The sequence below is a fragment of the Chlorocebus sabaeus genome, chromosome X (assembly GCF_047675955.1).
Source record: "Chlorocebus sabaeus isolate Y175 chromosome X, mChlSab1.0.hap1, whole genome shotgun sequence".
NCBI lineage: Eukaryota > Metazoa > Chordata > Mammalia > Primates > Cercopithecidae > Chlorocebus > Chlorocebus sabaeus.
In genome coordinates, this window is record NC_132933.1 from 48,084 (window position 1) to 70,948 (window position 22,865).

A 22,865-nucleotide genomic window follows, 5' to 3' on the forward strand; every position below is an offset into this window, starting at 1 on the left:
TGAGAACATGCGGTGTTTGGTTTTCTATTCTTGTGTTAGTTTGCTGAGAATGATGGTCTCCAGCATCATCCATGTCCCTGCAAAGGACATGAACTCATCCTTTTTTATGGCTGCATAGTATTCCATGGTGTATATGTGCCACATTTTCTTTATCCAGTCTATTATTGATTGGCATTTGGGTTGTTTCCAAGTCTTTGCAATTGTGAACAGTGCTGCAATAAACATAAGTGTGCATGTGTCTTTATCATAGAATGATTTATAATCCTCTGGGTATATACCCAGTAATGGGATTGCTGGGTCAAATGGTATTTCTAGTTCTAGATCCTTGAGGAATCGGCACACTGTCTTCCACAATGGTTGAACTAATTTACACTCCCACCAACAGTGTAAAAGCGTTACTATTTCTCCACATCCTCTCCAGCATCTGTTGTTTCCTGACTTCTTAATGATTGACGTTCTAATTGGTGTGAGATGATTTTGATTTGCATTTCTCTGATGACCAGTGACGATGAGCTTTTTTCATATGTTTGTTGCCTGCATAAATGTCTTTTTTTAAGAAGTGTCTGTTCATATCCTTTGCCCACTTTTTGATGGGGTTGTTTGTTTTGTTTTCATGTAAATTTGTTTAAGTTCTTTGTAGATTCTGAATATTAGCCCTTTGTCAGATGGATAGATTGCAAAAATTTTCTCCCATTCTGTAGGTTGCCTATTCACTCTGATGGTAGTTTCTTTTGCTGTGGAGAAGCTATTTCGTTTAATCAGATCCTGTTTCTCTATTTTGGCTTTTGTTGCCATTGCTTTTGGTGTTTTAGTCATGAAGTGTTTGCCCATGCCTATGTCCTGAATGGTATTGCCTAGGTTTTCTTCTAGGGTTTTTATGGTTTTAGGTCTTATGTTTAAGTCTTTAATCTATCTTGAGTTAATTTTTGTATAAGGTGTAAGGAAGGGATCCAGTTTCAGCTTTCTGCATATGGCATCAAAAAGGATGAAATACTTAGGAATAAACTTAACCAAGTTAGAGAAACACTTTTACAGTGAAAACTACAAAATGTTGCTAAGAGAAATCAAAGAAAGGTACAAATAAATGGAAAGGCATCTCATGCTCATGGATTGGAAGGCTTAGTGTTGTTAAAATGCCCATACTACCCAATGTGATCTACAGATTAAATGCAATACCTATCAAAACTCCAATGGAATTTGTTGTAGAAACAGAAAAAAACCTTCCTAAAAGTCATAGGGAATCTCAAGGGACCCCGAATAGTCAAAATAATCTTGAAAAATGAGAACAAAATTGGAGGTCTTACAAAGCAACAGTAATCCAAATAGTATTGATGTATGAAAAAGTCTTTATCTTTCACTTTTGAAGGATCATTTTGCTGGATATATAATTCTACATTGGTAGTTTTCCCCCCTTTATCTTTATCACTTAAGTTTGTCATTCCATTGTGTTCTTGCTTGCACAGTTCCTGATGAGAAGTCCACTGCAATTCTTATCTTTGTTTCTCTGTAGGTAAGGTGTTTTTCTCCCCACTAGGCTGCCTCCAAGAATGTCTCTTTGTCTTTGGTTTTCTGCAGTTTTAATATAATATGCCTACGTGTAAGGTCTTGCTTGTTTATTTTAAGATGTGTATGTGTGTTTATTTATAATGAATTTGTTAATGTGTCTATTTTTATGCCAGTACTATACTGTTTTGATTACTATTGCTTTGTAATATATTTTGAAATCACGTAGTATGATGCCTCCAGCTTTGTTCTTTTTGCTCAAGATTGCTTTAGCCATTCGGTGTCTTAAGTTGAAAACTTTTCCTTTCAGATCAGGAACAAGACAATGATGCTTACTCTTCCTACTCTTACTCTACATAGTACTGAAAGTCATAGCCAGAGTAATTAGGCAAGGAAAAGAAATAAAAGACATGCAAATAGGAAAGAAAGAGATGAATTTGTCTCTGTTCACTGATGAAATAATCTTATATATAGAAAACCCTAAAGAGACCACCAAAAAACTGTTAGACTTAATGAATTCAGTAAAACCAACATACAAAAATCAGTAATGCTTCTATACCCTAACAATGAACTAACTGAAAAAGAAATCAAGAAAACAATCCTATTTATAATAGTTGCAAAAAATACTTAGGAATAAATTTAACCAAGGAGATTAATAATCTCTACACTCAAAACTATAAAATATTGATTAAATAAACTGGAGAACACATAAATAAATGAACAAATATTCTATCTTCATGGATTGGAAGAATTAATATTGTTAAAATATCTATACTATTCAAAGTGATCTACAGATTCAATGCAGCTCCTGTCAAAATTTCAATTACATTTTTCACAGAAATACAAAAAAGTCCTAAAATTCTGACTGATAATTTCAACACCTGTGTCATATGTAAGTCTGGTTCTGATATTGCTTTGCCTCTTCAAATTGTGTTATTTCTTGCCTTAGCAAGTTTTGTAATTCTGTTATTGTTAAAAGCCAGACATCTTGTATAGAGCAATAGCTACTGAGGTAAATAGGATTTTATCATGAATATCTACATTAATCTGGTCCAGAGTTAGGTTGTGTTTGATGTTTGTTGTCTCTGTGGGTACCAGAAGCATTAAATTTCTCTAGTGATTTTGCTTTTGTCTTCTCTCTTGGCCTTGGCCCTTCCCTGTGTGCTGTACCTCAGAGACAGGTTGTCTCTTGCAGCTGTTCCAGCTGTAATCCATTGTCATTTTAACTGGAGGCTTATTAGCTTGTTGTAGGGTGTGGGGGGATGAGGGCAGTCTACAATCTTCAGATTCTCAGTCTCTGGAGTGCATAGTGGGCCTGTATCTTGGAAGTGTGACTTTCACAATTGTTTTTGTTTCTCTTTCAGGGTGTGGTAGATTGAACTGTAACCCCCAAAAAGATGTGTTGAAGTCCTAATCCCTGGTACCTGTGAACGTGACCTTATTTAGAAAGCATCTTTGCAGATGTAATCAAGTTAAAATGAGGTCACACTGGATTAGGGTGGGCTCTAAATCCAATGACTGCTATCTTTATAAAGAGAGAAATATTTGAAGACAGAGATTAGGCATTGTGAAGAAGGCCCTGTGAATATGAAAGCAGAGATTGGAGTAATGCTGGCACAAGCAAAGTAATGCCAAGGATTGCCAGCAACCATAAGAAACTAAAAAAGGCAAGGAAAAACTCTCTCCCAAAGCCTTTGGAGGGAGCATGGCCTTACCAACCCTCCAAGACTATGAGAAAATAAACTGTTGTTTTAAACCACCTAGTTTGTGTAATTTGTTATGGCAGCCTTAGAAGACTCATACACATAGGTAAAGTATTCCCTCCTGCCAACTAATACTTTCTGTGGTTGTAACATTCCTAGTCTATGTCTTTGAAACCCTCTCCCTTGTATATTAAGGCTTTCTTTTCTTTCTTTTTTTTCCCTTAGGTAAGACAGGGAGATGGAGTGGGGCTGGAACAGGCTGAGTTGCCTTCCCCTAGTTGAGAAGGGATTTTGCTATTGCCTTCTGTTATTTTTGTCTTTCTCCCAACTTGTAGGCTAATCTTAAAAATAAATGGCTAGAGGTCCTGTCAACTCCACAAAAAGTATTTTCAGACCACACAGAAGGTATTTATCATTGCATAACAATGTGAATTATACACTTAAAATGGTTAAGAGAATAAATTTTATACTGTGTGTTTTCTTACCACAATTTTATCATTCCAATTTTTGATATATGTGCTGCCAAAGCAAATATTTCTTACCACAAGTTTTAAAAAGTATCTGTCTTCACACATCTCTTACCAAAATGATCTTCATGTTGCTGCCAAGCACAAGTCAGAGACTTGGAGACTGTATGGTGCCAATGGACAGCTAAAGGAAGTAAGCTTTTGAAGTTGGGCTGTGGAAGGGCTGGATATATGACTCCTCCCTTCAGCAAGTCCTGAAGCCTGCTTTGTAGGTGGGACAATCTGTGGTACCACATCCTAGAAGATTGGATAATAACAAGTTAGTAGTAATATAAAACAACTTTTATGAGGCTGTAGGAATAACACTACAGATGTAATTATGTAAAATGATAGATTTAATGATCTCAATACAGAGGATTAAACAAAGGAGAAATTGTGAAAAGTTAAGCATAAGTGATCTATAACCATTACTTACATTTTCTCATTAGCCACTTTTATTGTATGTCATACAGTATTCAGTACAGTCACATGCTACGCAGGTTTGTAGCCTAGGAGCAACAGGCTATATATATCATATAGCCTAGACGTGTAATAAGGCTATACCATCTGGGTTTGTTTACACTCTAAGATGTTCATACAACCATGAAATTGCTGAATGAGGCATTTCTCAGAATGTATCCGTCGTCATCCTGTCAACTGACCCATAATTGTAAAAGGATTATTTTTCATGTCTCATCCTTCTGGGTCTCTCTGCTCGTGATACTATTAATCATCCCTATTCTGACTATGTGAAAGTTTCTTCTCCGCTGTGGGCAAGTTACTTAAACCCTCAGTGACTCTATTTCTTTCTTTGTAAAATGAAGTTGATAATAGTATTTATCTCATGGCTTTCCTGTGAGGACTAAAATACTTAGAATTATATGTTCCATACTAAGCCCTACATATGTATTGCTGCTATTATTATCATTATTATGGCTGTTAGGAATAAACTGTATCTGTTGGGAAAATGCCTGGATAAACCTGCTTGGAGGTGGTGATGCTGAGTAGCATAGTTTTAGAAAAATTAATAAAACAACACCATTTGCATAAGGTCTTAGGAATTAATTTGTCCTGTGGTGGAAGACTGAGAGAGCTATGTGATTGCAGATAGGCTGTGTGGTTCTCAATGTGAACCTTCTCAATTACACCCTCAAATATGCAGTAATGTAACTAAATCCACAAAATGCTTCTCTTGAGTGAACTAGTGAGTCCCTGTGTGTGTGTGTGTGTGCACATGCATATGTGTGGGTATGTGAGTTGTAAGCTGATGAAAGGACTGAACTTCATGTTGATATGGGATGAAAGCAATCATATACACTAAAGCCACAGCTAGAGATATAGTAGAATTTACTAATCACTAGGGAGCAGTCTGTAATCACAGGATAGAGAATGGAAGGCTAAAGTCAACTTTATTGAGATTTTGTGGCTGAGGGCAAGGAGGAGAGCACAGAAAGTCCTCTGCTGATATCTGGGTTACATTTATTTCTTCACTGTATCTTGTTTCCAACCTCCTACCTATAGGTACTGTCTAAAACAGGGGTTGGCAATCTGTGACCCACCAACTGAAATGGATTTTGTATTTTTTAAGGAGTTGTAAAGAAAAACAAAGATGAGTATAAGACCAAGACTCCAGACGAAAACCAGACTAGAATTTCTCATTTGTAGTCTATGAAGTCTACAACACATGCTATCTGGATCTTGAAAGAAAAAAAATTTCCAACTCCTAGTCAAATATTCAATTCTTAATCAAATAGTCTTCTCCCACTACATCGAATAATCTCCCCAAAATCTGCTCTTAATCAAGTATATTCACTTACTTCATGATTTCACAAAATAAATATTACTAAGCAGGTTTATAATAGGTACTTTATTTTTTTATTTATTTTTTTGAGACGGAGTCTCGCTCTGTCACCCAGGCTGGAGTGCAGTGGTGCGATCTGGGCTCACCGCAAGCTCCGCCTCCCGGGTTCACGCCATTCTCCTGCCTCAGCCTCCCGAGTAGCTGGAACTACAGGCACCGCCGCCTCGCCCGGCTAATTTTTTGTATTTTTAGTAGAGACGGGGTTTCACCGTGTTAAGCCAGAATGGTCTCAATCTCCTGACCTCGTGATCCGCCCGTCTCAGCCTCCCAAAGTGCTGGGATTACAGGTGTGAGCCACCGCGCCCGGCTATAATAGGTACTTAAGTACTAAGATACAAACATAAATAAATCAGCAAATCCTAGCCACCATTCAAGATGTTCACAATCTACTGGGGAAGAAAGACAAGTACAGGGTAATAACTACTACTATTTATAATAGTTTTAAGCATACAACACAGTGAAAGGAGAAAAGGAGCAAGAGGTCAACCATGCCTGAGGAAAGTGGTGGAACTCCACATGACTAGTGTTCTTTGAAGAAGGTTTCGTTGTTTTATATTTACTTAAAAATAAAACTCATTGTAAACAAAAAAAGATGGGGGGATTGTTGGGGGTGTTGGAAATAATCCATACAACCCTGAAATACATAAAATAATAAGTAAAAGCCTCTTTCTTTCATTATTTACCATTCCCATTCTTTCAAGGAAACTGTTGATGAGGTTTGGCATATACAATGACACATAATTAAAATCTCCACACCTGCTATACACACATACAGAAATACATATGTATTTAAACCATAAAGAATGGTAGAAAACAAAGTCTCTCCTCCCCCATTTTCCATAATCACTACTCAATGTTACCAGTTTTAATTTTTAAAAATCAGCCTAAGCAAAACTGGATATCCATATGCAGAAGAATGAGACCCCTATCTCTCGCCATATACAAAAAATACAATGTAAGTGAATTAAAGACTTAAATCTAAGACCGCGAACTATGAAACTACTACAAGAAAACATTGGGGAAACATACCAGGACGTTGGTCTGGGCAAAGATTTCTAACCAAAAATGGACAAATGGGATCACATCAAGTTAAAAAGCTACTGTACACCAAAGGATACAACCAACAAAGTGAAGAGACAACCTGGAGAATGGGAAAAAATATTTGCCAATCACCCATCTAACAAGGGATTATTAATCAAGCAATTTGCAAACTGGCAGCAGGTATCTGAAATTCATACAACTGACAAAGTATTAATATCAAGAATATTTAAAGACATCGTACAGGCTGAGCATGGTGGCTCACGCCTGAAATCCCAGCACTTCGGGAGGCCGAGGTGGGTGGATCACAAGGTCAGGAGTTCGAGACCAGCCTGACCAACATGGTGAAACCCCATCTCTACTAAAAAATACAAAAATTAGCTGGATGTGGTGGCACGCACCTGTAATCCCAGCTACTCAGGAGGCTGAGGCAAGAGAATCACTTGAACCCAGGAGGCGAAGGTTGCAGTGAGCTGACATTGTGCCACTGCACTCCAGTCTGGTGACAGAGTGAGACTCTGTCTCAGAAAAAAAAAAAGGACATCCTACAAATCAATGGGAAAAGCAAACAATATGTGAGCAAATAGTATGAACAGACATTTCTAAGAGAAAACACATATGGTCAATATGGTCAATAAATTCATGAAGAGATGTTCAACATCATTAATGATTAGGGAATTATAATCTAGCCACAGTAAGATATGATATAACCATTTGATCGGCAAAAATGAAGATGTCTGACAATAACAAGTATAGAGGTCTTGCACATCTTTCATTGAATTCATTCCTAAGTGATTTATTGTGCTATTACAAGCAGCATTTTAAAATTTCAATTTGCAATTGCTAACAGTATACACAATGCAACTGATCTTTATATTCTGACCTGGAATGCTGTAATCTTATTCAAAACAATTATTACTTCCAGTAAGTGTTTTGGAAATTTCTCAGGATTTTTTGCTGCATTGCACTCACTAGTTAGGAGGAGTGAGCATGGACAACCTTGCTTTGTTCCTGATCTTAGGAGAAAACATTCTAGTTTCATGATTAAGTATGTTGTTAGCCATGTTTTTTGATTTTTTTGTTACTGTTATTAATGGCCTTTTTCTGGTTGGGGAGGTTTCCTTCAATTCCTAGTTTTCTGAGAGTATTTATCAGGAATATGAGTTGAATTTTAGTAAATGTACTTTCTACATCTATTGAGATTATTTTATGGCTTGTTGCTTTATTCTAGTAAAGTGGTTAATAATTCTGATTGACTTCCTATGTCAAAACAACCTTGCATTTCTGAAATAAACCCCATTTTATTATGTGATATATTATCCTTTTTATACATTGTTGGATTCAATATGCTGAAATTTTGTTACAGTATTTTGCATCTAGATACATGAGAAATACATGGTCTGGTGTGTGTAGGTGTGTGTGACATCTTTATCAGGTATTTTATCTGATTTATGCTGGGTTTTTAAAATTGTATTTTAAGTTCTGGGATACATGTGCAGAACGTGCCGGTTTGTTACATAGGTACACACGTGCCATGGTGGTGTGCTGCACCCATCAACCTGTCACCTACATTAGGTATTTCTCCTAATGCTATCTCTCACCTAGCCCCCACCCCCCAACAGGCCCCAGTGGGTGATGTTCCCCTCCCTGTGCCCATATGTTCTCATTGTTCAACTCCCACTTATGAGTGAGAACACGCGGTGTTTGGTTTTCTGTTCCTGTGTTAGTTTGCTGAGAATGATGGTTTCCAGCTTCATCCACGCCCCTACAAAGGACATGAACTCATCCTTTTTATGGCTACATAGTATTCCATGGTGTATATGTGCCACATTTTCTTTATCCAGTCTCACACTGATGGGCATTTGGGTTGTTTCCAAGTCTTTGCTATTGTGAATAGTGCCGCAATAAACATAAGTGTGCATGTGTCTTTATCATAGAATGATTTATAATCTTTTGGTTATATACCCAGTAATGGGATTGCTGGGTCAAATGGTATTTCTAGTTCTGGATCCTTGAGGAATCCCCACACTGTCTTCCACAATGGTTGAACCAATTTACGCTCCCACCAACAATGTAAAAGTGTTCCTATTTCTCCACATCCTCTCCAGCATCTGTTGTTTCTTGACTTTTTAATGATCACAAAATAAGTTAGGAAATGTTACCTCCTCTTTACTCTTCAGTTCTAGTATTTCCACTTGGTCCTTATTTAGAAATTCTGTTTATCCTCTAAAGTTTTCCATCTGTTCCTTCATTTCACTCATTTGCTCCTGTAAGTTCTCTAATATATTTATAGTAACAGTTTTAATGTCCTGGTCAGAAAACACCAATATCTGGGTTATCTGTGAGTCTGCCTTTATTGACTATTGTCCTCCCTCCTTACTATGACTATTTACCCATTTTGTTATATATGTAGTATTTTTTTGAATGTTGGATATTGTGGGTGGCATGTTGTAGATGGTTTTGTAAATAACCTTTATCAGAAGTTACTTTTTATTCCTAGTTTGCTAAAATATTTTTTTCTCTCATAAATGGATGTTGAATTTTAGGGGTTTTTTTGTTGCATTTATTGATTTGACTATATGATTTTTCTCCTTTGTTTCTGTGGTGAGTTACCTTGATTCACTTTCAAAATGTAAACCAACTTTGCAATGTTGGCATAAACCAAACTACAATAGGGTATATTATCCTTTTAATACACCACTGGTTACAATTTTCTAATAGTTTGTTAGAAATTTTGCATCTATATTAATGTCTAAAATTAGCTCCAAATTTTCCTTTCTCATATGTTCCTTATAATATTTTAGTTACAGGGTTATTCTAACTTCATAAAAAGAGTTGTAAAGACCTCCACTTTCTTCTGTTCTCTGGAAAATGTCATGCGAGATTGGTATTATTTCTTTCTTAAATTTTGATAGAATTACTCAGTGAAGGCATCTGAGTCTTGGCTTTACTTTGTGAGATGGGTTTGAGTTACTTAATAGTTATAGATCAGTGCAGAAATTTGTCTTCTTGTGTTCTTTTTGGTAAGTTATGTTTCCTAGGAATCTATGTATTTTATTTAAATTTTTAGTACACTGACTTAAAATTATTTACCATATCCAACTGTAACTGTTCTGTTCTATGATATACAATGATAGCGCGTCTCATTCCTAATATTGGTTATTTATGCTTTCTTTCTCTCCTTTTGTTTCTTTATCCATATTTCTACTGGTATTATCAATTTTATTAGTCTTTTCATAAAAGAAACTTTCGGTTTCGACAATGCTGTCCATCAAGTATGTCTTTCTTACAGGAAATTCTGTTCTTATCTTTGCTTCCTTCTACATTCTTTAGGATTAATTTTCTATTGTTTTTCCAATTTCCTGAGATGGATCCATATGTCATTGATTTTTAGCTTTTCCTCTTTTGTGGAATATACATTTTAAGGCCACAAATTTCCCTTACAGTAAGGGTTTAACAGTATCCCTTTGAATTTTGATATGCTATATTTCCATTTCTCAGTCAGCTCAACATATTTTCTATTTTCCATTACAATGTTTAAAAATTTGGCCCACAGGTTATTTTAAAGTATACTACTAATTTTAGGGAGATTTTCTAATTTGTTTCTTGTTTTCTAACTTAATGTCAGTGTGGCCAAAAAATACTATAATTGTTTAAAGTTTTTGAGATTTGCTTTATGAGTCAACACATCACGTATTATTCTATGTGCAGAAAAGAATATGTATTCTGCAATTGTTGCATGTGGTTGTCTATATATGTCAATTAGGTCAAGTTTGTTAATATTACTGTCCAACTCTTCTATATAGTTACTGATTTTCTCTTTTTTGTCTGATATTCTATCAGTTACTGAGGGATATATTTTAAGATCTCTGATTGTGATTATGAATTTATTTATTGGGCATCAGAAAATTTTTGCTTTGCCTATTTTGAGTGTATACAAATCAAAATAATTGTATATTCTTGGTGGATTGCCCCTGTTATCATTATAAAATAGCTCTATATTTAGTAAATATTTCTACCTTAAAGTCACCTTTGTCTGGTATTAATATAGCTATATCAGTTTTCTTTTGGGTAGTATCTGCATCTATACTTCCTCCATCCTCTTACTTTCAACCTTCCTATATCTTTACATTTTAGTTATTTCTTGCCTTCTGCTAGCTTTCGAATGTGTTTGCTCTTGCTTCTCTAGTTCTTTTAATTGCGATGTTAGAGTGTCAATTTTAGATCTTTCCTGCTTTCTCTTGTGGGCATTTAGTGCTATAAATTTCCCTCTACACACTGCTTTAAATGTGTCCCAGAGATTCTGGTATGTTGTATCTTTGTTCTCATTGGTTTCAAAGAACATCTTTATTTCTGCCTTCATTTTGTTATGTACCCAGTAGTCATTCAGGAGCAGGTTGTTCAGTTTCCATGTAGTTGAGCGGTTTTGATTGAGTTTCTTAGTCCTGAGTTCTAATTTGATTGCACTGTGGTCTGAGAGACAGTTTGTTATGATTTCTGTTCTTGTACATTTGCTGAGGAGTGCTTTACTTCCAATGACGTGGTCAATTTTGGAGTAAGTACGATGTGGTGCTGAGAAGAATGTATATTCTGTTGATTTGGGGTGGAGAGTTCTATAGATGTCTATTAGGTCTGCTTGCTGCAGAGATGAGTTCAATTCCTGGATATCCTTGTTAACTTTCTGTCTTGTTGATCTGTCTAATGTTGACAGTGGAGTGTTGAAGTCTCCCATTATTATTGTATGGGAGTCTAAGTCTCTTTGTAAGTCTCTAAGGACTTGCTTTATGAATCTGGGTGCTCCTGTATTGGGTGCATATATATTTAGGATAGTTAGCTCTTCCTGTTGAATTGATCCCTTTACCATTATGTAATGGCCTTCTTTGTCTCTTTTGATCTTTGATGGTTTAAAGTCTGTTTTATCAGAGACTAGTATTGCAACCCCCGCTTTTTTGTGTTCTCCATTTCCTTGGTAAATCTTCCTCCATCCCTTTATTTTGAGCCTATGTATGTCTCTGCGTGTGAGATGGGTCTCCTGAATACAGCAGACTGATGGGTCTTGACTCTTTATCCAGTTTGCCAGTCTGTGTCTTTACATTTTATATATGTCTCATAAACAAGATGTAGATTTTGTATTTTTTAACCATTCTAATAATCTTTGTCATTTAACTGAGGTATTCAGTCCATTTACATTTACTATAATTACTGATATATTTAACTCCACTATATCACTATTTACTTTCTGTTTGTCTTGCCTATTCTGTTATCTTTTCTCTTCTTGCTTTGTTTTGTACTAATATGGTAATTTGTATTGTTCAATTTACTCCTTGTCTAATTGTTACACATTCTTTTACTGTTTTTAGTGATTATTCTATGAATAATAACATATATATTTGACTTACTAAAGTATAACACAAATGAGGGTTTATGTTAACTCCATTTATCTTCCTCCCTCAATTGCTATTATTATGTATTTTAATTGCATACACACACACGCCACATGACATTACTATTTTTATTCATTCATTCATTCATTCATTCATTCATTTATTATTCAAGCCTTGCTCTGTCACCCAAGCCTCTCGAGTAGCTGGAACTACAGGTATGCACTACCTTGCTTTGCCAAGACATTACTATTTTTTAAAATATGATCAATGGACATTCAGATCCACCTACATATTTAACCTCCCCCCTGCACTTCCTTCATTATATATTTCCAAGATTTCATTTAGGATCAGTTTATTTCTGCCTGAAGATCCTTAATATTTCCTTTGATTTTTGGTGACAGGTTCCCTAAGTTATGGACCATCTAAAAACATCTATTTTACTTCCATTTTAAAAGGCTGGATATAGAATTCACCAGATACAATTTTAGGTTGACAGCTACTTTTGTCAGCATTTTAAAAATGTAATTCTATTATCTTCATGTTGTTTTTGTTGAAAACTCAAAGCCGGGTGGCGGAGCAAGATGGCCGAATAGGAACAGCTCCAGTCTCCAACTCCCAGCGCGAGCGACACAGAAGACCGGTGATTTCTGCATTTTCAATTGAGGTACTGGGTTCATCTCACTGGGGAGTGCCGGACTATCGGTGCTGGTCAGATGCTGCAGCCCGACCAGCAAGAGCTGAAGCAGGGCGAGGCATTGCCTCACCTGGAAAGCGCAAGGGGGAAGGGAATCCCTTTTCCTAGCCAGGGGAACTGAGACACACAACACCTGGAAAATCGGGTAACTCCCACCCCAATACTGCGCTTTAAGCAAACAGGCACACCAGGAGATCATATCCCACACCTGGCCGGGAGGGTCCCACACCCACGGAGCCTCCCTCATTGCTAGCACAGCAGTCTGTGATCTACCGGCAAGGCAGCAGCGAGGCTGGGGGAGGGGCGCCCGCCATTGCTGAGGCTTAAGTAGGTAAACAAAGCTGCTGGGAAGCTCGAACTGGGTGGAGCTCACAGCAGCTCAAGGAAACCTGCCTGTCTCTGTAGACTCCACCTCTGGGGACAGGGCACAGTAAACAATAACAAACACAGCAGAAAGCTCTGCAGACGCAAACGACTCTGTCTGACAGCTTTGAAGAGAGCAGTGGATCTCCCAACACGGAGGTTGAGATCTGAGAAGGGACAGACTCCCTGCTCAAGTGGGTCCCTGACCCCGGAGTAGCCGAACTGGGAGACATCCCCCACTAGGGGCAGTCTGACACCCCACACCTCACAGGGTGGAGTACACCCCTGAGAGGAAGCTTCCAAAGCAAGAATCAGACAGGTACACTCGCTGTTCAGAAATATTCTATCTTCTGCAGCCTCTGCTGCTGATACCCAGGCAAACAGGGTCTGGAGTGGACCTCAAGGAATCTCCAACAGACCTACAGCTGAGGGTCCTGACTGTTAGAAGGAAAACGATCAAACAGGAAGGACACCTACACCAAAACCCCATCAGTACATCACCATCATCAAAGACCAGAGGCAGATAAAACCACAAAGATGGGGAAAAAGCAGGGCAGAAAAGCTGGAAATTCAAAAAATAAGAGCGCATCTCCCCCGGCAAAGGAGCGCAGCTCATCGCCAGCAACAGATCAAAGCTGGACGGAGAATGACTTCGACGAGATGAGAGAAGAAGGCTTCAGTCCATCAAATTTCTCAGAGCTAAAGGAGGAATTACGTACCCAGCGCAAAGAAACTAAAAATCTTGAAAAAAAAGTGGAAGAATTGATGGCTAGAGTAATTAATGCAGAGAAGCTCATAAACGAAATGAAAGAGACGAAAACCATGACACGAGAAATACGTGACAAATGCACAAGCTTCAGTAACCGACTCGATCAACTGGAAGAAAGAATGTCAGCGATGGAGGATCAAATGAATGAAATGAAGCGAGAAGAGAAACCAAAAGAAAAAAGAAGAAAAAGAAATGAACAAAGCCTGCAAGAAGTATGGGATTATGTAAAAAGACCAAATCTACGTCTGATTGGGGTGCCTGAAAGTGAGGGGGAAAATGGAACCAAGTTGGAAAACACTCTGCAGGATATCATCCAGGAGAACTTCCCCAACCTAGTAGGGCAGGCCAACATTCACATCCAGGAAATACAGAGAACGCCACAAAGATACTCCTCGAGAAGAGCAACTCCAAGACACATAATTGCCAGATTCACCAAAGTTGAAATGAAGGAAAAAATCTTAAGGGCAGCCAGAGAGAAAGGTCGGGATACCCACAAAGGGAAGCCCATCAGACTAACAGCAGATCTCTCGGCAGAAACTCTTCAAGCCAGAAGAGAGTGGGGGCCAATATTCAACATTTTTAAAGAAAAGAATTTTAAACCCAGAATTTTATATCCAGCCAGACTAAGTTTCATAAGTGAAGGAGAAATAAAATCCTTTACAGACAAGCAAATGCTTAGAGATTTTGTCACCACTAGGCCTGCCTTACAAGAGACCCTGAAGGAAGCACTAAACATGGAAAGGAACAACCGGTACCAGCCATTGCAAAAACATGCCAAAATGTAAAGACTATCAAGGCTAGGAAGAAACTGCATCAACTAACGAGCAAAATAACCAGTTAATATCATAATGGCAGGATCAAGTTCACACATAACAATCTTAACCTTAAATGTAAATGGACTAAATGCTCCAATTAAAAGACACAGACTGGCAAGCTGGATAAAGAGTCAAGACACATCAGTCTGCTGTATTCAGGAGACCCATCTCACACGTAGAGACATACATAGGCTCAAAATAAAGGGATGGAGGAAGATTTACCAAGCAAATGGAGAACAAAAAAAAGCGGGGGTTGCAATACTAGTCTCTGATAAAACAGACTTTAAACCATCAAAGATCAAAAGAGACAAAGAAGGCCATTACATAATGGTAAAGGGATCAATTCAACAGGAAGAGCTAACTATCCTAAATATATATGCACCCAATACAGGAGCACCCAGATTCATAAAGCAAGTCCTTAGAGACTTACAAAGAGACTTAGACTCCCATACAATAATAATGGGAGACTTCAACACTCCACTGTCAACATTAGACAGATCAACAAGACAGAAAGTTAACAAGGATATCCAGGAATTGAACTCATCTCTGCAGCAAGCAGACCTAATAGACATCTATAGAACTCTCCACCCCAAATCAACAGAATATACATTCTTCTCAGCACCACATCGTACTTACTCCAAAATTGACCACGTCATTGGAAGTAAAGCACTCCTCAGCAAATGTACAAGAACAGAAATTATAACAAACTGTCTCTCAGACCACAGTGCAATCAAACTAGAACTCAGGACTAAGAAACTCAATCAAAACCGCTCAACTACATGGAAACTGAACAACCTGCTCCTGAATGACTACTGGGTACATAACGAAATGAAGGCAGAAATAAAGATGTTCTTTGAAACCAATGAGAACAAAGATACAACATACCAGAATCTCTGGAACACATTTAAAGCAGTGTGTAGAGGGAAATTTATAGCACTAAATGCCCACAAGAGAAAGCAGGAAAGATGTAAAATTGACACTCTAACATCGCAATTAAAAGAACTAGAGAAGCAAGAGCAAACACATTCGAAAGCTAGCAGAAGGCAAGAAATAACTAAGATCAGAGCAGAACTGAAGGAGATAGAGACACAAAAAACCCTCCAAAAAATCAATGAATCCAGGAGTTGGTTTTCTGAAAAGATCAACAAATTGACAGACCACTAGCAAGACTAATAAAGAAGAAAAGAGAGAAGAATCAAATCGACGCAATTAAAAATGATAAAGGGGATATCACCACCGACCCCACAGAAATACAAACTACCATCAGAGAATACTATAAACACCTCTACGCAAATAAACTGGAAAATCTAGAAGAAATGGATAATTTCCTGGACACTTACACTCTTCCAAGACTAAACCAGGAAGAAGTTGAATCCCTGAATAGACCAATAGCAGGCGCTGAAATTGAGGCAATAATTAATAGCCTACCAACCAAAAAAAGTCCAGGACCAGATGGATTCACAGCTGAATTCTACCAGAGGTACAAGGAGGAGTTGGTACCATTCCTTCTGAAACTATTCCAATCAATAGAAAAAGAGGGAATCCTCCCTAACTCATTTTATGAGGCCAACATCATCCTGATACCAAAGCCTGGCAGAGACACAACAAAAAAAGAGAATTTTAGACCAATATCCCTGATGAACATCGATGCAAAAATCCTCAATAAAATACTGGCAAACCGGATTCAGCAACACATCAAAAAGCTTATCCACCATGATCAAGTGGGCTTCATCCCTGGGATGCAAGGCTGGTTCAACATTCGCAAATCAATAAACATAATCCAGCATATAAACAGAACCAAAGACAAGAACCACATCATTATCTCAATAGATGCAGAAAAGGCTTTTGACAAAATTCAACAGCCCTTCATGCTAAAAACGCTCAATAAATTCGGTATTGATGGAACGTACCTCAAAATCATAAGAGCTATTTATGACAAACCCACAGCCAATATCATACTGAATGGGCAAAAACTGGAAAAATTCCCTTTGAAAACTGGCACAAGACAGGGATGCCCTCTCTCACCACTCCTATTCAACATAGTGTTGGAAGTTCTGGCCAGGGCAATCAGGCAAGAGAAAGAAATCAAGGGGATTCAGTTAGGAAAAGAAGAAGTCAAATTGTCCCTGTTTGCAGATGACATGATTGTTTATTTAGAAAACCCCATTGTCTCAGCCCAAAATCTCCTTAAGCTGATAAGCAACTTCAGCAAAGTCTCAGGATACAAAATTAATGTGCAAAAATCACAAGCATTCTTATACACCAGTAACAGACAAATAGAGAGCCAAATCAGGAATGAACTTCCATTCACAATTGCTTCAAAGAGAATAAAATACCTAGGAATCCAACTTACAAGGGATGTAAAGGACCTCTTCAAGGAGAACTACAAACCACTGCTCAGTGAAATCAAAGAGGACACAAACAAATGGAAGAACATACCATGCTCATGGATAGGAAGAATCAATATCGTGAAAATGGCCATACTGCCCAAGGTAATTTATAGATTCAATGCCATTCCCATCAAGCTACCAATGAGCTTCTTCACAGAATTGGAAAAAACTGCTTTAAAGTTCATATGGAACCAAAAAAGAGCCCGCATCTCCAAGACAATCCTAAGTCAAAAGAACAAAGCTGGAGGCATCACGCTACCTGACTTCAAACTATACTACAAGGCTACAGTAACCAAAACAGCATGGTACTGGTACCAAAACAGAGATATAGACCAATGGAACAGAACAGAGTCCTCAGAAATAATACCACACATCTACAGCCATCTGATCTTTGACAAACCTGAGAGAAACAAGAAATGGGGAAAGGATTCCCTATTTAATAAATGGTGCTGGGAAAATTGGCTAGCCATAAGTAGAAAGCTGAAACTGGATCCTTTCCTTACTCCTTATACGAAAATTAATTCAAGATGGATTAGAGACTTAAATGTTAGACCTAATACCATAAAAATCCTAGAGGAAAACCTAGGTAGTACCATTCAGGACATAGGCATGGGCAAAGACTTCATGTCTAAAACACCAAAAGCAACAGCAGCAAAAGCCAAAATTGACAAATGGGATCTCATTAAACTAAAGAGCTTCTGCACAGCAAAAGAAACTACCATCAGAGTGAACAGGCAACCTACAGAATGGGAGAAAATTTTTGCAATCTACTCATCTGACAAAGGGCTAATATCCAGAACCTACAAAGAACTCAAACAAATTTACAAGAAAAAAACAAACAACCCCATCAAAAAGTGGGCAAAGGATATGAACAGACATTTCTCAAAAGAAGACATTCATACAGCCAACAGACACATGAAAAAATGCTCATCATCACTGGCCATCAGAGAAATGCAAATCAAAACCACAATGAGATACCATCTCACACCAGTTAGAACGGCGATCATTAAAAAGTCAGGAGACAACAGGTGCTGGAGAGGATGTGGAGAAATAGGAACACTTTTACACTGTTGGTGGGATTGTAAACTAGTTCAACCATTATGGAAAACAGTATGGCGATTCCTCAAGGACCTAGAACTAGATGTACCATATGACCCAGCCATCCCATTACTGGGTATATACCCAAAGGATTATAAATTATGCTGCTATAAAGACACATGCACACGTATGTTTATCGCAGCACTATTCACAATAGCAAAGACTTGGAATCAACCCAAATGTCCATCAGTGACAGATTGGATTAAGAAAATGTGGCACATATACACCATGGAATACTATGCAGCCATAAAAAAGGATGAGTTTGTGTCCTTTGTAGGGACATGGATGCAGCTGGAAACCATCATTCTTAGCAAACTATCACAAGAACAGAAAACCAAACACCGCATGTTCTCACTCATAGGTGGGAACTGAACAATGAGATCACTTGGACTCGGGAAGGGGAACACCACACACCGGGGCCTATCATGGGGAGGGGGGAGGGGGGAGGGATTGCATTGGGAGTTATACCTGATGTAAATGACGAGTTGATGGGTGCAGCACACCAACATGGCACAAGTATACATATGTAACAAACCTGCACGTTATGCACATGTACCCTACAACTTAAAGTATAATAATAATAAATTAATTTAAAAAAAAATGCAAACACTAAAAAAAAAAAAAAAAAAAAAAAAAAAGAAAACTCAAAGCCAATCTAATTGCTATTCCTTGTAAGGTAATACTTTTTTTTTTTCTCCAAATGCTTTGAAGACTTTTTTTTTCTTTTTTTTTTTTTTGGCAGTTCTTACTAAAATACACCTAGATGAGGGTTTTTTATTTATTTATTCTGCTTTGGGTTATGGTACTTTTTGAATCCACGAACTGATGCTTGTGACAGGCAGATTTCTAAGATGACCTCTAGTTATCCTTGCTGTTGTAAAATCCTTTCCGCTGGAGTGTGAGAGGGATTATGAATATGATAAGATTTCACTTGCATTATTAGGTAATGTATATGGGACAGCTGACTTTAAGAAAGGGGAATAGCCCTTCGTTGGGATGACTTAATCCAGCAATCCTTTAAAAGAGGCTGGTCTCTCTCTCTTTTTTTTTTTTTAATTATACTTTAAGTTCTGGGGTACATGTGCACAACATGCAGGTTTGATACATATGTATACATGTGCCATGTTGGTTTGCTGCACCCATCAACTCATCATTTACATTAGGTATTTCTCTTAATGCTATCCCTCCCCCAGCCTCCCACCCCACAACAGGCCCCAGTGTGTGAAGTTCCCCTTCTTGTGTACAAGTATTCTCATTGTTCAATTCCCACCTATGAGTGAGAACGTGCGGTGTTGATTTTCTGTCCTTTTGATAGTTTGCTGAGAATGATGGTTTCCAGCTTCATCCATGTCCCTACAAAGGACATGAACTCATCCTTTTTTATGGCTGCATAGTATTGCATGGTGTATATGTGCCACATTTTCTTAATCCAGTCTGTCATTGATGGACATTTGGGTTGGTTCCAAGTCTTTGCTATTGTGAATAGTTCCACAATAAACACGTATGCATGTGTCTTTATAGCAGCATGACTTATAATCCTCTGGGTATATACCCAGTAATGAGATTGCTGGGTCAAATGGTAATTCTAGTTCTAGATCCTTGAGGAATCGCCACACTGTCTTTCACAATGGTTGAACCAATTTACACTCCCACCAACAGTGTAAAAGCATTCCTTCCTCTCCAGCATCTGTTGCTTCCTGACTTTTTAATGATCGCCATTCTAACTGGCGTGAGATGGTATCTCATTGTGGTTTTGATTTGCATTTCTCTGATGACCAGTGATGATTAGCATTTTTTCACAGGTCTGTTGGCTGCATAAATGTCTTCTTTTGAGAAGTGTCTGTTATATCCTTTGCCCACTTTTTGATGGGGTTGTTTTTTTCTTGTAAATTTGTTTGAGTTCTTTGTAGATTCTGGATATCCGCCCTTTGTCAGATGGGTAGATTGCAAAAATTTTTTCCCATTCTGTAGGTTGCCTGTTCACTCTGATGGTAGTTTCTTTTTGCTGTGCAGAAGTTCTTTAGTTTAATTAGATCCCATTTGTCAATTTTGGCTTTTGTTGCCATTGCTTTTGGTGTTTTAGTCATGAAGTCCTTGCCCATACCTATGTCCTGAATGGTATTGCCTAGGTTTTCTTCTAGAGTTTTTATACTATTAGGTCTAACATTTAAGTATTTAATCCATCTTGAATTGGTCTCTTCTTAGTGAAAGAGACTTGAAGCAAGAAAGGGAGTTGATGCCAGGCAGATTTTTCATTGGCTTTGAAGATGGAGATAACTACGTGGCAAGTAAGGCAGGCAGTCTCTAGAAGATGAGAGTGAGTCACAGGTGACACGTGGCAATGAAACAGGGACTTCAGTCCTATGGCTACAACGAACTGAATTCAGCCAACCTGAATGAGGCTACATGTGGATTGTTAGCCATAGCTTCCAGAAAGGAATGTAGCCTGGCCAACACTGTGATTTCACCTTTAATACCATGACCAGAGAACTCTGTCATGCCACACCTGGACTTCTGATCTATAGAACTGTTAGCTAATAAATGGATGTTGTTTTAAACCACTAAGTTTGTGGTAATTTGATATGCAGCTATAGAAAAATAATGCAAAGCTTTTATTACTTTTCAAAAATTCCTCATCATCATATCTTTAAATATTGCTTCTGTACCATTCTCTCTCCTTTTGTTCTAGGACTCCTATTGCAAATATATCAGACCTTTATACATACTAGGTGCCAGACACTGTTAAAGGTGCTGAAAATATATCAGCAATCAAAAATATTCCTATCCTTATGAAGCACCTTTTAATGACATCCTGATCTCCCCTACACCTAAACTGTCTCCTCCCACAGAGTTCCTCCTCACAGTAAATTCTAGTCTCATTCAACCAGTTGAGTAACTCAAAAATCAGTGCCTCAAACTCGATACCTCATTAAAAAAAGTTTTCCCCCCAGCCAATTATCAAGTCATGATAAATTTTATTCCCTAAATGATTCTCAAACTTCACCCACCATAGTGTCTCTCTACTTGCCAACATGCCTGTCCAGGCCCATCATTATTTCTCACTTAAAGACTGCAACAGCCTTCTAATTGACCTATCTACTCTTGCCCTCCCTTCAAACTTTTTGCACATGGTAGGAAGAGTTAACTAAAATGTGTCAGTTTGTCACTCCATTTGAATGTCTCCCTAGGCTCTTCAATGTAAAATCCAATGTCCTTAATGTAATGCCTTCTACTACCTGGTTCTGAGCTACCTCTCAGCCTAACTTCCTGCTACTTGCTTCCTTGTACATTATTGACTGGGTCAATCCAAAGGTAGAGTATACAGCAGATCATCAAAAAATTCATCCTTTGCCTATGATCTGTTAATCAGCACTCTTTGAATATGGTGATTTAATTAATTAATACATAATTATATTACTTTTATAACCCATATTAACTTGTCCAGAAGGTTATCATAAATGACTTGTTAGTCTTGCTGAAATTTCAGTCATTCATTTAAGATATGTAATTAAGTCTGCCATATTTCCATAAACTACCTCTAATAGCCTTGTCAGAAATAAGAACCAGGTTTCTGTTGAATGGCTTTGTTGACAACTGTAATTTTTTAAGTACTCACTTATTTGAAAATTTGTTTTAGAAGCTAACTTAAGAGACATTTAGCTCACTGATTAGAAGATTGAAGAGACCCCCTTTTTCTTTGTTAGACTCAGTAATATATTCATATAAATCCAATCTTAAAGCACCTTTCCTATTTTCCTTAATGCCTTTGATTACTGAGAGTAGTTTAGTAATATCAAGTGAGTTATAATTTACCCATTCCAGGACACACGTACTTTTTCTTTCTGAGAGTATAGTTAAAATATTGTTCTTGATGTCTTTACAAATATGCATTTCTACAAGCCTGAGGTAATTTTGGACCTTATCCTTCCAATACTAACCCTTTAGGCAGGTGTCACCAGTTATATTTATCCTTGCATATGTGCCCTTTTTCCTATTTCTTATATATTATCTTTTTTAAAAAAGTAAGTATGAGCTCATTGTAAAACTTCCTACATGGCCCGATGGTTTTCCTCTTTTCTCCTTTAATAGAATAATTTGCTGTTTCATAGTCAAAATTATGTTTTTGAGAGCTTCCCAACCTTTAGAGTCTAAAGCCATCTTAATGTAAATTAAGGTCCAACAAGTATCAATCATAATAACAGAAACTTTTGGAGAACAGCCATAGCTAGAAATTCTAGTCAGAGTAGGCAATTACATAATAGGTCAATCTGAATCTTTTCATGGTTATTACTAAGGAAGAAGCATTACCTCCTGAAAGGCTTAAAGCCAAGAGTGCATTTAGCTCCTGTCAATTTTTCCTTCCAAATGTCTTTCAGATTTGTCCTTCTCTTTCCATTCCTATAGATTCCTTCATCACCTCATACCTGGCCTATTGCCATAGACTAGATGGTTTCCTTGCCTTCAGTCCATCCATATTCCAATCCATTGTCCATACTATTGCCAGATTAATCTTCTTAAAACACTTTCATCATGCCACTCTCCTGCCTGAGACTTAGCTCAAATGTCACCTTCTTTGTAAAATATTCCCAGCTCCCTTAGGAAGAGTTAGTAACTGCCTACTCAGTGTTTTCACAGGTCTCTGTGCATAACCTTATTAGTGCACTTAAAACATGTATGACAATCATTTCTTTAATTATTTTTCTTACCTCACTTGCTATGAGCTCCTTGAGGGGAGGCAAAG

General features: G+C 37.7%; 1 protein-coding gene across 5 annotated transcripts in view; it reads right to left on the minus strand.

The window, feature by feature from the left end:
• Window positions 1–22,865, minus strand: part of TMLHE (trimethyllysine hydroxylase, epsilon) — a 113,239-nt gene that overhangs the window by 47,396 nt on the left and 42,978 nt on the right. For 4 of the 5 annotated variants that reach the window (XM_073013269.1, XM_073013268.1, XM_037989310.2 and 1 more), the window contains one exon: window positions 3,789–3,970. The exons of the other annotated variant lie outside the window; for it this stretch is intronic. In XM_073013269.1, the coding sequence (XP_072869370.1) occupies window positions 3,789–3,969 (181 nt within the window). In that variant the 5' untranslated portion in view covers window position 3,970. The remainder of the gene's footprint in view (window positions 1–3,788; window positions 3,971–22,865) is intronic. 5 annotated transcript variants of the gene reach the window in all.